The 15,908-nt window shown below is 37.5% G+C and overlaps 1 protein-coding gene across 1 annotated transcript in view; it reads left to right on the top strand.

Moving 5' to 3' along the window:
• The first annotated feature begins 2,873 nt into the window (after window positions 1–2,873).
• Window positions 2,874–15,908, top strand: part of LOC138315998 (uncharacterized) — a 44,304-nt gene continuing 31,269 nt past the window's right edge. The window contains exon 1 of the mRNA XM_069257464.1: window positions 2,874–3,520. Within this exon, the coding sequence (XP_069113565.1) occupies window positions 3,044–3,520 (477 nt within the window). The 5' untranslated portion in view covers window positions 2,874–3,043. The remainder of the gene's footprint in view (window positions 3,521–15,908) is intronic.

Raw genomic sequence — 15,908 nt, 5'->3', positions numbered from 1 at the left:
TGTAAAAGGCAACTTAAGTTAGGATCACATTTATTCTTCCTAACGTCTCCTTTGACACCGCCTCACTTTTGGCCTTAGATTGAGTTCTCGCCGCCCGCTGTGAGATATGCACTGTGCTTAAGAATCATTTATACATTGCATGAGATTGGTATTTAAACCGCATTTTGCCACAGGTCATGAAACGCACACAGGACAGTTACCTTATACTGAATGTTAGTCGGCATTTTATCTTGAAACTCCTGCTTCTGTTAATGATAGACATAACTTGCAACGTATATTGAGAGAAATACATATTAAATGAAATGCTTTAGATCAAGGAGACAATTTGGCCTATAGTTGCAGATCAACTAAACACAATAGTCTTCGCAATTTCTTTTATAAGCCAAAGAGAAACAACTCTTTTTCGGATCAAGTCGAACATCGCTGTTGAGATTATCGTAGTTATTCCCCTTTGGTCGAAGGGCTGTCTCACGAATAACATCAGGTAGTTATACATAAAATAGTAGTCTCCTGCGGCAAGTGTATATCCAAAGTTCCCATCGTACCCTTCGACCAAACAGAATAGTTTCCATCTGCCGCGTGGTTTTTTTCTCTCTTAACAGTCGAATAAGTATGATTTGAACGGTAGTTAACACGTGTTAATAGCTTGACTCGCCTTCAAAGTGTTTATAGGATGCATGTGAACTACTGACCTAAAATTATGCATTTTAAATTGATTTATGACATCATGATAAACTGTTCACACCAACACCCGAATAAACTTATTGTTTAATATAACATGACAAACACTTAACATCGTAACCGAGTACTGTAACATGACGGACACTAAACATCGTAACCGAGGATTATAACATGACGGACACTTAACATCGTAACCGAGGACTGTAACATGACGGACACTAAACATCGTAACCTGGCATTATAACATGACGGACACTAAACATCGTAGCCGGAGATTATAACATGACGGACACTAAACATCGTAACCGGAGATTATAACATGACGGACACTAAACATCGTAGCCGGAGATTATAACATGACGGACACTAAACATCGTAACCGGAGATTATAACATGACGGACACTAAACATCGTAGCCGGAGATTATAACATGACGGACACTAAACCTCGTAACCGGAGATTATAACATGACGGACACTAAACATCGTAGCCGGAGATTATAACATGACGGACACTAAACCTCGTAACCGGAGATTATAACATGACGGACACTAAACATCGTAGCCGGAGATTATAACATGACGGACATTAAACATCGTAGCCGGAGATTATAACATGACGGACACTAAACATCGTAGCCGGAGATTATAACATGACGGACACTAAACATCGTAGCCGGAGATTATAACATGACGGACACCAAACATCGTAGCCGGAGATTATAACATGACGGACACTAAACATCGTAACCGGAGATTATAACATGACGACACACAAACATCGTAGCCGGAGATTATAACATGACGGACAAGTTTCATCTGCCGCGTTGTTTTTTCTCTTAACAGTCGAATAAGTATGATTTAAACGGTAGTTAACACGTGTTAAAGCTTGGTCGCCTTCAAAGTGTTGATAGGATGCATGTGACATAACATAAAATGCTTTATAAATATACTGACACTAAAATTATGCATTTTAAATTGATTATGACATCATATAAACTGTTCACACCAACATCAGTATACAACTTAGTTCTTTAATATAACATGACGGACACTTAACATCGTAGCCGAGGACTGTAACATGACGGACACTAAACATCGTAACCGAGGATTATAACATGACGGACACTTAACACATCGTAACCGAGTACTGTAACATGATGGACACTAAACCTCGTAACCGGGGATTATAACATGACGGACACTTAACATCGTAACCGGAGATTATAACATGACGGACACTAAACGTCGTAACTGAGAATTATAACATGACGGACATTTACAAGGGATTATTAAATGACGGACACTTTGTGTTTGCATATTACAGTGATTTAAACTCCCTTGTGGATTAATATCCATTGTGACGTCATTGTGAACAAAACTGGCGACGTTAATTGAAAGCATAACGTTTCGCTCGCAAGTTGGTGACATTACAATCAATACCTCTTAGCAAGGACAGATAACTCTGCAAAACTGCCTTGCCTTAGATTGTAACGTGACAGATGTTTCTCCTCGGGCTGATTTATAAAATGTGATAAACTTCGTAACCTTACAGACTATATACATCTATGTACCTTCATACCATGTGGATAGAGTATGTGATGGTCATAATTACATACATTGTAGTCAGGGGAATTTGATATCATGAGATGACTTTCTGTATCATTCATATCGATCGGTTTGAAACCCCATACATAAATGTGTCCAGGTGGTTCTCTCAGCTGGTGATTAAACATACATGTATACGGTATAACATGTACATAAATTTGATATCAGTTGTTTAAATTAAAAGGACTTCTCTTAAAATATCAATGGGAGTAGAGTTTTCGTTATTCTTAGAATGATTAGCCAGAAAATCGATACAGACAATGTTATTCGCATATTACCTGCAGACATGGTAAGGCATGCCTTTGTTTTTGTTGCTAAGGCATACTATAAAAGTGTAGAAATATTGAGTTTGAAGAAGCAGCACCACTGGTATGACAATAGCAGTCACTGTTGTTACACAGATTAGTGTCGCGTTGATGGACACCCGATATGTGCTAAACACTATCCATCACCGGTGTAACGCTATGTGCAATTTACTTGATGAGAAACACATACTTGACGGGCGCATTAAACAATTGACAAACGCGATAAATATATCGGGGATATTCTGTAAGTGATGATATTGGAGCTCGATCGAGATGTACATTACGCAGGCTATGAAAAGGTGATAACAGATTTTGTAATTATCGCTTAGAGCGAATGTACATATAATTATATTGCTTCACTCTGGTCCTCTGAGCCTGCCAACGCTGGACGCTTAATTGGGATTTATTTCGAATTTCAGCAGAGAATAATCGAGCCACAGACATCCCATCATGACTTACGCTACCAACTCGTCTTCTTTTAATTGTGCTGAAATGCAGTCTAATTTTCGAAGCTCTCGCCAAATTAAGGATAGCGTGGTACTGACGGGGTTGGTAGTAGCCTTATTTTGTGTGGTACGGTTCCTGTACCGGAGGGCGAGTGAGAGTTGGAGAAGACTTGACATTTACATTCTCGGTGGTGGCCCAGTCGGTTTGGCAGCCGCTCTCTTGGCATTGAAATCGGAACGACTAGGAAAGCTTACGGTGATTGAATCAGAAAGCAGGCGAGACCTGACGAAACGTGAATACCAAGTTTGTTTCGACACTACGAACGCTGCCTTTCTCAGAAAAATCGGTGTGGAGTTTGACAGTATTGAAGGCTGCCGAGATAAGCACGGGTTTTACACTAGTGTTGGGATATTCCTGGATTACTGCCTAACTATTCTAGAGAATTCGGAAAAGAACGTGAATTTTTTGTTTGAGAAAAAGGTAAGTTCCTTATAACTCAACGTTTTTAGATGCAAAGCAAGGGGAGGAGGACGATTATATATGGATATTCATAAACGGATTATTGAATGGATTATGGATATCCACAATTCGTTTATCGATATCCTTACTGATTTATTGATGTCCTAATTTGATTAATAGATTACCATAAATCGATATACATATAAGAACAGGCCTAGTCATAAGTCGGTGCCTTATTATCGATTGGATCAATTTGAAAAGTTAGTATAATCGCATATCGAATTTATTTTACCAAATTACTCTTTACTGTACGTTCAAAGTGCTATCTTATGTCGACATTAAAATGTTAGATTTAAGTAATATGTATCACGTCCATGCAATAGTGTCGCTGTATCGTTATACATGATCACGTCCACAGGGATCTGAGAAATAGTTACAGGGTTTTAACTTTATATATATTTGGACCCACCAGACTATCAATAGACAGTTTTAGGGAATGGATAAAAAAATCGATTAAATCATAGTATACATCTTAGACCCCTAAAACCTTTAAAGCTGGTCATTAAAACACTCTGTTGGGTGTATATATACTGTATCATATTCTCAGATCCCTGTGATAACACCTTCCAATTATCAGTTTACCATACAAATGTATATATACTGTAGCATATTCTCAGATCCCTGTGATAATGCCTTCTCCTTAATTATTATCACTTTACTATACAAAGGTATATATACTGTAATATATTTTCAGATCCCTGTGATTACGCTTTCTAATTATCAGTTTACCATACAAATGTATATATACTGTAGCATATTCTCAGATCCCTGTGATAACGCCTTCTAGTTATCAGTTTACCATACAATTGTATATATACTGTAACATATTCTCCGATCCCTGTGATCATGCCTTCTAATTATCAGTTTACCATACAAATGTATATATACTGTAACATATTCTCAGATCCCTGTGATAACGCCTTCCAATTATCAGTTTACCATACAAATGTATATATACTGTAACATATTCTCAGATCCCTGTGATAACGCCTTCCAATTATCAGTTTACCATACAAATGTATATATACTGTAACATATTCTCAGATCCCTGTGATAACGCCTTCCAATTATCAGTTTACCATACAAATGTATATATACTGTATCATATTCTCAGATCCCTGTGATAACGCCTTCTTATTATCACTTTACTATATAAAGGTATATATACAGTAACATATTTTCAGATCCCTGTGATTACGCTTTCTAATTATCACCTTACCATACAAAGGTATATATACTGTAACATATTCTCAGATCCCTGTGATAACGCCTTCTCATTATCACTTTACTATACATAGGTATAGATACAGTAACATATTTTCAGATCCCTGTGATTACGCTTTCTAATTATCAGTTTACTATACAATTGTATATTAGCTGCAATATTGTAGCTCAAAAGACTTTTAGACAGAAAATGGTGTTGTCTTTAGAGCTACAATTGGTGCCTATTACTGCTAATGGAGCAAAGAAATGATAATGCAAACCATTATTAAAATGTTTGTTTGCATTTTATCGTACTTGTTTGATATCGCTGACCTACTAGGCAATAAAACTGAACCACATAAAATATAAAATTCTCATTGAGGCATTATTTTTTACACAATACATATGAAGGTCTTTCTGAAGGGAATTTATACGGCAAGTCCACAAATTGTGAATTTGACGTCTTATGAACGGTATGGTAGATATTAAGAATGGTAGTTATGTTTGTTTTGGACAAAAATAATATGTAAATGCTTTTATACGCACAAAATAATTGGAAACCTGCAAAAAAGTATAGAAAACTGTGCTCAAGTGATTTTCAGAGGCAGTGCTCCACTACAACACATACTGACCAATTCGTACCCGGCCGAAAGGTATAGTAGGCCTGTTACGTATATTGGTTCTTATTGTATATATACTGTAGCATATTCTCAGATCCCTGTGATAACGTCTTCTAATTATCAGTTTACCATACAATTGTATATATACTGTAACATATTCTCAGATCCCTGTTATCAAGCCTGCTAATTATCACTCTACTATATAAAGGTATATATACTGTTATATATTCTCAGATCCCTGTGATAATGCCTTCTAATTATCACTTTACTATATAAAGGTATATATACTGTTATATATTCTCAGATCCCGGTGATAATGCCTTCTCATTATCACTTTACTATACAAAGGTATATATACTGTAACATATTCTCAGATCCCTGTTATCAAGCCTGCTAACTATCACTTTACTATATAAAGGTATATATACTGTTATATATTCTCAGATCCCTGTGATAATGCCTTCTCATTATCACTTTAATATACAAAGGTATATATACTCTAACATATTCTCAGATCCCTGTGATAACACCTTCTTATTATCAGTTTACCATATAAATGTAAACATACTGTAATATATTTTCAGATCCCTGTGATCACGCCTTCTTATTATCACTTTACCAAATAAATGTATAAAAACTGTAACATATTCTCAGATCCCTATGATAACGCCTTCTGGTTATCAGTTTACCAAATAAATGTAAACATACTGTTACATATTCTCTGATCCCTGTGATAACGCCTTCTCATTATCACTTTAATATACAAAGGTATATATGCTGTAACATATTCTCAGATCCCTGTGATAACGCCTTCTAATTATCACTTTAATATACAAAGGTATATATACTTTAACATATTCTCAGTTCCCTGTGATAACGCCTTCTAATTATCACTACATACAAAGGTATATATACTGTAACATATTCTCAGATCCCTGTGATAACGCCTTCTAATTATCACTACATACAAAGATATATATACTGTAACATATTTTCAGATCCCTATAACCACGCCTTCTAATTATCAGTTTGCCGTTCAAATAATACTTGCAAAAAGTGCGAAATCTGTATCATTTCTAATTATCAAATTCGGTCGAGAAAAAGTAGAGTTCCTTGTAAACAGTGATAATTCCACATTATATTCAAATGAGTGAATGAGACAATCTTCCATTTTAGATGTATTGCTTTTCTAGATATTCAATATTTTTATTTTCTAATCTAAGAATGCTCTTTGTCATATGTAGGAAGGGAGAACATGATGTTTTTCATATCGCCGACTTAATCTCGAGTTTTCACTCATACTGAGTTTTTCATGACGATTCGATTTCGCCAACGACTGAGCTCTTTGGTCCTACTTTACCTGTATTTGATGTCTATAGTCCAACTTTACCTGTATTTGATGTGTTAGGTCCTACTTTACCTGTATTTGATGTGATAGGTCCTACTTTACCTGTATTTGATGTCCTTGGTCCTACTTTACCTGTATTTGATGTCTTAGGTCCTACTTTACCTGTTTTTGATGCCTTTGGGTCTACTTAACCTGTATTTTGATGTCTTAGGTCCTACTTTACCTGTATTTGATGTCCTTGGTCCTACTTTAACTGTATTTGATGTCTTTGGTCCTACTTTACCTGTATTTGATGTCTATAGTCCAACTTTACCTGTATTTGATGTCTTAGGTCCTACTTTACCTGTATTTGATGTCCTTGGTCATACTTTACCTGTATTTGATGTCCTTGCTCCTACTTTAACTGTATTTGATGTCTTAGGTCCTACTTTACCTGTATTTGATGTGTTTGGTCCTACTTTACCTGTATTTGATGTCCTTTGTTCTACTTTACCTGTATTTGATGTCCTTGGTTCTACTTTACCTGTATTTGTTTTCCTTGTTCCTACTTTAGCTGAATATTGATGTCTTAGGTCCTACTTTACCTGTATTTGATGTGTTAGGTCCAACTTTACCTGTATTTAATGTCCTTGGTCCTACTTAACCTGTATTTGATGTGTTAGGTCCTACTTTACCTGTATTTGATGTGTTTGGTCCTACTTTACCTGTATTTGATGTGTTTGGTCCTACTTTACCTGTTTTTGATGCCTTTGGGTCTACTTAACCTGTATTTGATGTGTTAGGTCCTACTTTACCTGTATTTGATATGTTTGGTCATACTTTACCTGTATTTGATGTGTTAGGTCCTACTTTACCTGTATTTGATGTGTTTGGTCATACTTTACCTGTTTTTGATGTGTTTGGTCCTACTTCACCTGTATTTGATGTGTTTGGTCCTACTTTACCTGTTTTTTATGTGTTTGGTCCTACTTTACCTGTTTTTGATGTCTTAGGTCTTACTTTACCTGTATTTGATGTGTTTGGTCATACTTTACCTGTTTTTGATGTGTTTGGTCCTACTGTACCTGTATTTGATGTCTTAGGTCCTACTTTACCTGTTTTTGATGTGTTTGGTCATATTTTACCTGTTTTTGATGTCTTAGGTCTTACTTTACCTGTATTTGATGTCTATAGTCCAACTTTACCTGTATTTGATGTCTTAGGTCCTACTTTACCTGTATTTGATGTCCTTGGTCCTGCTTTACATGTATTTGATGTTTTAGGCCCTACTTTACCTATATTTGATGTCTTTGGTCCTACTTTTCCAGTATTTGATGTCCTTGATCCTACTTTATCTTTATTTGATGTCCTTTGTTCTACTTTACCTGTATTTGATGTCTTTAGTCCTACTTTACCTGTATTTGATGTCCTTTGTTCTACTTTACCTGTATTTGATGTCCTTGGTTCTACTTTACCTGTATTTGTTTTCCTTGTTCCTACTTTAGCTGAATATTGATGTCTTTCGTCCTACTTTACTTGTATTTTATGTCTTTCGTCCAACTTTACCAGTATCAGATGTTTTTTGTCCTACTTTACCTTTTGATGTCATGACCAATTTAACTTGTATTTAAACCCTTTTCGCGGTAGATTGATTTTTGCGATTTCTCATTGCCTGCGAAATTTAATTGCACGGGACAATAAGTTGGTTTACAGTATTTGTCCATGTTCAGTTTTGTCCATGTTCAGTTTTGTCCATGTTCAATATGGTCCATGTTCTGTATTGTCCATGTTCAGTATTGTCCATGTTAAGTATTGTCCATGTTCAGTATTACCTGTATTTGATGTGTTAGGTCCAACTTTACCTGTATTTAATGTCTTTGGTCCTACTTAACCTGTATTTGATGTGTTAGGTCCTACTTTACCTGTATTTGATGTCTTTGGTCCTACTTTACCTGTATTTGATGTGTTTGGTCCTACTTTACCTGTTTTTGATGCCTTTGGGTCTACTTAACCTGTATTTGATGTGTTAGGTCCTACTTTACCTGTTTTTGATGTGTTTGGTCCTACTTCACCTGTTTTTGATGTGTTTGGTCCTACTTTACCTGTATTTGATGTGTTTGGTCCTACTTTACCTGTATTTGATGTGTTTGGTCCTACTTTACCTGTTTTTGATGTGTTTGGTCCTACTTTACCTGTTTTTGATGTCTTAGGTCTTACTTTACCTGTATTTGATGTGTTTGGTCATACTTTACCTGTTTTTGATGTGTTTGGTCCTACTGTACCTGTATTTGATGTCTTAGGTCCTACTTTACCTGTTTTTGATGTGTTTGGTCATATTTTACCTGTTTTTGATGTCATAGGTCTTACTTTACCTGTATTTGATGTCTATAGTCCAACTTTACCTGTATTTGATGTCTTAGGTCCTACTTTACCTGTATTTGATGTCCTTGGTCCTACTTTAGCTGTATATTGATGTCTTTCGTCCTACTTTACTTGTATTTTATGTCTTTCGTCCAACTTTACCAGTATCAGATGTTTTTTGTCCTACTTTACCTTTTGATGTCATGACCAATTTTACTTGTATTTAAACCCTTTTCGCGGTAGATTGATTTTTGCGATTTCTCATTGCCTGCGAAATTTAATTGCACGGGACAATAAGTTGGTTTACAGTATTTGTCCATGTTCAGTTTTGTCCATGTTCAGTTTTGTCCATGTTCAATATGGTCCATGTTCTGTATTGTCCATGTTCAGTATTGTCCATGTTAAGTATTGTCCATGTTCAGTATTACCTGTATTTGATGTGTTAGGTCCAACTTTACCTGTATTTAATGTCTTTGGTCCTACTTAACCTGTATTTGATGTGTTAGGTCCTACTTTACCTGTATTTGATGTCTTTGGTCCTACTTTACCTGTATTTGATGTCTTTGGTCATACTTTACCTGTTTTTGATGTGTTTGGTCATATTTTACCTGTTTTTGATGTCATAGGTCTTACTTTACCTGTATTTGATGTCTATAGTCCAACTTTACCTGTATTTGATGTCTTAGGTCCTACTTTACCTGTATTTGATGTCCTTGGTCCTACTTTAGCTGTATATTGATGTCTTTCGTCCTACTTTACTTGTATTTTATGTCTTTCGTCCAACTTTACCAGTATCAGATGTTTTTTGTCCTACTTTACCTTTTGATGTCATGACCAATTTTACTTGTATTTAAACCCTTTTCGCGGTAGATTGATTTTTGCGATTTCTCATTGCCTGCGAAATTTAATTGCACGGGACAATAAGTTGGTTTACAGTATTTGTCCATGTTCAGTTTTGTCCATGTTCAGTTTTGTCCATGTTCAATATGGTCCATGTTCTGTATTGTCCATGTTCAGTATTGTCCATGTTAAGTATTGTCCATGTTCAGTATTACCTGTATTTGATGTGTTAGGTCCAACTTTACCTGTATTTAATGTCTTTGGTCCTACTTAACCTGTATTTGATGTGTTAGGTCCTACTTTACCTGTATTTGATGTCTTTGGTCCTACTTTACCTGTATTTGATGTCTTTGGTCCTACTTTACCTGTTTTTGATGTCTTTGGTCCTACTTTACCTGTATTTGATGTGTTTGGTCCAACTTTACCTGTATTTGATGTCTTAGGTCCTACTTTACCTGTATTTGATGTGTTTGGTCCTACTTCACCTGTATTTGATGTGTTTGGTCCTACTTTTTTACCTGTTTTTGATGTGTTTGGTCCTACTTCTCCTGTATTTGATGTGTTTGGTCCTACTTTACCTGTTTTTGATGTCTTAGGTCTTACTTTACCTGTATTTGATGTGTTTGGTCATACTTTACCTGTTTTTGATGTGTTTGGTCCTACTGTACCTGTATTTGATGTCTTAGGTCCTACTTTACCTGTTTTTGATGTGTTTGGTCATATTTTACCTGTTTTTGATGTCATAGGTCTTACTTTACCTGTATTTGATGTCTATAGTCCAACTTTACCTGTATTTGATGTCTTAGGTCCTACTTTACCTGTATTTGATGTCCTTGGTCCTGCTTTACCTGTATTTGATGTTTTAGGCCCTTTTTTACCTATATTTGATGTCTTTGGTCCTACTTTTCCTGTATTTGATGTCCTTGGTCCTACTTTACCTTTATTTGATGTCCTTTGTTCTACTTTACCTGTATTTGATGTCTTTAGTCCTACTTTACCTGTATTTGATGTCCTTGGTTCTACTTTACCTGTATTTGTTTTCCTTGTTCCTACTTTAGCTGTATATTGATGTCTTTCGTCCTACTTTACTTGTATTTTATGTCTTTCGTCCAACTTTACCAGTATCAGATGTTTTTTGTCCAACTTTACCTTTTGATGTCATGACCAATTTTACTTGTATTTAAACCCTTTTCGCGGTAGATTGATTTTTGCGATTTCTCATTGCCTGCGAAATTTAATTGCACGCGACAATAAGTTGGTTTACAGTATTTGTCCATGTTCAGTTTTGTCCATGTTCAATATGGTCCATGTTCTGTATTGTCCATGTTCAGTATTGTCCATGTTAAGTATTATCCATGTTCAGTATTGTCCATGTTCAGTATTTGTCCATGTTCAGTATGGTCCATGTTCAGTATTGTCCATGTTCAGTATTGTCCATGTTCAGTATGGTCCATGTTCAGTATTGTCCATGTTCAGTATTGTCCATGTTCAGTATTGTCCATGTTCAGTGTTGTCCATGTTCAGTATGGTCCATGTTCAGTATTGTCCATGTTAAGTATTGTCCATGTTCCAGTATTGTCCATGTTCAGTATTGTCCATGTTCAGCTTTGTCCATGTTCAGTATGGTCCATGTTCAGTAATGTCCGCAATTTTCAGTATTGTCCATGTTCAGTGTTGTCCATGTTCAATATTGTCCATGTTCAGTATTGTCCATGTTCAGTATTGTCCATGTTCAGTATGGTCCATGTTCAGTATTTGTCCATGTTCAGTATTGTCCATGTTCAGTATTGTCCATGTTCAGTATTGTCCATGTTCAGTATTGTCCATGTTCAGTATTGTCCATGTTCAGTATTGTCCATGTTCAGTATTGTCCATGTTCAGTATTGTCCATGTTCAGTATTGTCCATGTTCAGTATTGTCCATGTTCAGTATTGTCCATGTTCAGTATTGTCCATGTTCAGTATTGTCCATGTTCAGTATTGTCCATGTTAAGTATTGTCCATAGTTCAGTATTGTCCATGTTCAGTATTGTCCATGTTAAGTATTGTCTATGTTCAGTATTGTCCACGTTCAGTATTTGTCCATGTTAAGTATTGTCTATGTTCAGTATTGTCCATGTTCAGTGTTGTCCATGTTAAGTATTGTCCATGTTCAGTATTGTCCATGTTCAGTGTTGGCCATGTTCAGTATTGTCCATGTTAAGTATTGTCCATGTTCAGTATGGTCCATGTTCAGTATTTGTCCATGTTCAGTATTGTCCATGTTCAGTATTGTCCATGTTCAGTATTGTCCATGTTAAGTATTGTCCATGTTAAGTATTGTCCATGTTCAGTATGGTCCATGTTCAGTAATTGTCCATGTTCAGTATTGTCCATGTTCAGTATTGTCCATGTTAAGTATTGTCCATGTTCAGTATTGTCCATACTCCTCCTTTCCACGTTCTCCGTAGTCTAAATTTGGTCTAACGTAAAGACAAGCATGACGAGACCTTTCCACGTTCTCCGTAGTCTAAATTGGTCTAACGTAAAGACAAGCATGACGAGACCTTTCCACGTTCTCCGTAGTCTAAATTGGTCTAACGTAAAGACAAGCATGACGAGACCTTTCCACGTTTTCCAATAGTCAAACTTGGTCTAACGTAAAGACAAGCATGACGAGACCTTTCCACGTTCTCCGTAGTCTAAATTGGTCTAACGTAAAGACAAGCATGACGAGACCTTTCCACGTTCTCCGTAGTCTAAATTGGTCTAACGTAAAGACAAGCATACGACGAGACCTTTCCACGTTCTCCGTAGTCTAAATTGGTCTAACGTAAAGACAAGCATGACGAGACCTTTCCACGTTCTCCGTAGTCTAAATTGGTCTAACGTAAAGACAAGCATGACGAGACCTTTCCACGTTCTCCTAGTCTAAATTGGTCTAACGTAAAGACAAGCATGACGAGACCTTTCCACGTTCTCCGTAGTCTAAATTGGTCTAACGTAAAGACAAGCATGACGAGACCTTTCCACGTTCTCCGTAGTCTAAATTGGTCTAACGTAAAGACAAGCATGACGAGACCTTTCCACGTTCTCCAATAGTCAAACTTGGTCTAACGTAAAGACAAGCATGACGAGACCTTTCCACGTTTTCCTATAGTCAAACTTGGTCTAACGTAAAGACAAGCATGACGAGACCTTTCCACGTTCTCCAATAATAGTCTAAATTGGTCTAACGTAAAGACAAGCATGACGAGACCTTTCCACGTTTTCCAATAGTCAAACTTGGTCTAACGTACAGACAAGCATGACGAGACCTTTCCACGTTCTCCGTAGTCTAAATTTGGTCTAACGTAAAGACAAGCATGACGAGACCTTTCCACGTTCTCCGTAGTCTAAATTGGTCTAACGTAAAGACAAGCATGACGAGACCTTTCCACGTTCTCCGTAGTCTAAATTGGTCTAACGTAAAGACAAGCATGACGAGACCTTTCCACGTTCTCCGTAGTCTAAATTGGTCTAACGTAAAGACAAGCATGACGAGACCTTTCCACGTTCTCCGTAGTCTAAATTGGTCTAACGTAAAGACAAGCATGACGAGACCTTTCCACGTTCTCCGTAGTCTAAATTGGTCTAACGTAAAGACAAGCATGACGAGACCTTTCCACGTTTTCCTATAGTCAAACTTGGTCTAACGTAAAGACAAGCATGACGAGACCTTTCCACGTTCTCCGTAGTCTAAATTGGTCTAACGTAAAGACAAGCATGACGAGACCTTTCCACGTTCTCCGTAGTCTAAATTGGTCTAACGTAAAGACAAGCATGACGAGACCTTTCCACGTTCTCCAATAGTCAAATTTGGTCTAACGTAAAGACAAGCATGACGAGACCTTTCCACGTTCTCCGTAGTCTAAATTGGTCTAACGTAAAGACAAGCATGACGAGACCTTTCCACGTTCTCCGTAGTCTAAATTTGGTCTAACGTAAAGACAAGCATGACGAGACCTTTCCACGTTCTCCGTAGTCTAAATTGGTCTAACGTAAAGACAAGCATGACGAGACCTTTCCACGTTCTCCGTAGTCTAAATTGGTCTAACGTAAAGACAAGCATGACGAGACCTTTCCACGTTCTCCGTAGTCTAAATTGGTCTAACGTAAAGACAAGCATGACGAGACCTTTCCACGTTTTCCAATAGTCAAACTTGGTCTAACGTAAAGACAAGCATGACGAGACCTTTCCACGTTCTCCGTAGTCTAAATTTGGTCTAACGTAAAGACAAGCATGACGAGACCTTTCCACGTTCTCCAATAGTCAAACTTGGTCTAACGTAAAGACAAGCATGACGAGACCTTTCCACGTTCTCCAATAGTCAAACTTGGTCTAACGTAAAGACAAGCATGACGAGACCTTTCCACGTTCTCCGTAGTCTAAATTGGTCTAACGTAAAGACAAGCATGACGAGACCTTTCCACGTTCTCCGTAGTCTAAATTGGTCTAACGTAAAGACAAGCATGACGAGACCTTTCCACGTTTTCCAATAGTCAAACTTGGTCTAACGTAAAGACAAGCATGACGAGACCTTTCCACGTTCTCCGTAGTCTAAATTGGTCTAACGTAAAGACAAGCATGACGAGACCTTTCCACGTTCTCCGTAGTCTAAATTGGTCTAACGTAAAGACAAGCATGACGAGACCTTTCCACGTTTTCCAATAGTCAAACTTGGTCTAACGTAAAGACAAGCATGACGAGACCTTTCCACGTTCTCCGTAGTCTAAATTGGTCTAACGTAAAGACAAGCATGACGAGACCTTTCCACGTTCTCCGTAGTCAAAATTGGTCTAACGTAAAGACAAGCATGACGAGACCTTTCCACGTTCTCCGTAGTCTAAATTGGTCTAACGTAAAGACAAGCATGACGAGACCTTTCCACGTTCTCCGTAGTCTAAATTGGTCTAACGTAAAGACAAGCATGACGAGACCTTTCCACGTTTTCCTATAGTCAAATTTGGTCTAACGTAAAGACAAGCATGACGAGACCTTTCCACGTTTTCCAATAGTCTAAATTGGTCTAACGTAAAGACAAGCATGACGAGACCTTTCCACGTTTTCCGTAGTCTAAATTGGTCTAACGTAAAGACAAGCATGACGAGACCTTTCCACGTTTTCCAATAGTCAAACTTGGTCTAACGTAAAGACAAGCATGACGAGACCTTTCCACGTTCTCCGTAGTCTAAATTGGTCTAACGTAAAGACAAGCATGACGAGACCTTTCCACGTTCTCCGTAGTCTAATTTGGTCTAACGTAAAGACAAGCATGACGAGACCTTTCCACGTTCTCCGTAGTCTAAATTTGGTCTAACGTAAAGACAAGCATGACGAGACCTTTCCACGTTCTCCGTAGTCTAAATTGGTCTAACGTAAAGACAAGCATGACGAGACCTTTCCACGTTCTCCGTAGTCTAAATTGGTCTAACGTAAAGACAAGCATGACGAGACCTTTCCACGTTCTCCGTAGTCTAAATTGGTCTAACGTAAAGACAAGCATGACGAGACCTTTCCACGTTTTCCGTAGTCTAAATTGGTCTAACGTAAAGACAAGCATGACGAGACCTTTCCACGTTCTCCGTAGTCTAAATTGGTCTAACGTAAAGACAAGCATGACGAGACCTTTCCACGTTTCCTAGTCAAATTGGTCTAACGTAAAGACAAGCATGACGAGACCTTTCCACGTTCTCCAATAGTCAAACTTGGTCTAACGTAAAGACAAGCATGACGAGACCTTTCCACGTTCTCCGTAGTCTAAATTGGTCTAACGTAAAGACAAGCATGACGAGACCTTTCCACGTTCTCCGTAGTCTAATTTGGTCTAACGTAACGACAAGCATGACGAGACCTTTCCACGTTCTCCGTAGTCTAAATTGGTCTAACGTAAAGACAAGCATGACGAGACCTTTCCACGTTCTCCGTATAGTCAAATTGGTCTAACGTAAAGACAAGCATGACGAGACCTTTCCACGTT

The sequence above is a fragment of the Argopecten irradians genome, chromosome 2 (assembly GCF_041381155.1).
Source record: "Argopecten irradians isolate NY chromosome 2, Ai_NY, whole genome shotgun sequence".
Classification (NCBI taxonomy): Eukaryota; Metazoa; Mollusca; class Bivalvia; order Pectinida; family Pectinidae; genus Argopecten; species Argopecten irradians.
The sequence above is the reverse complement of the archived record's forward strand: the minus strand, read 5'-3'. Positions and strand labels throughout refer to the sequence as shown.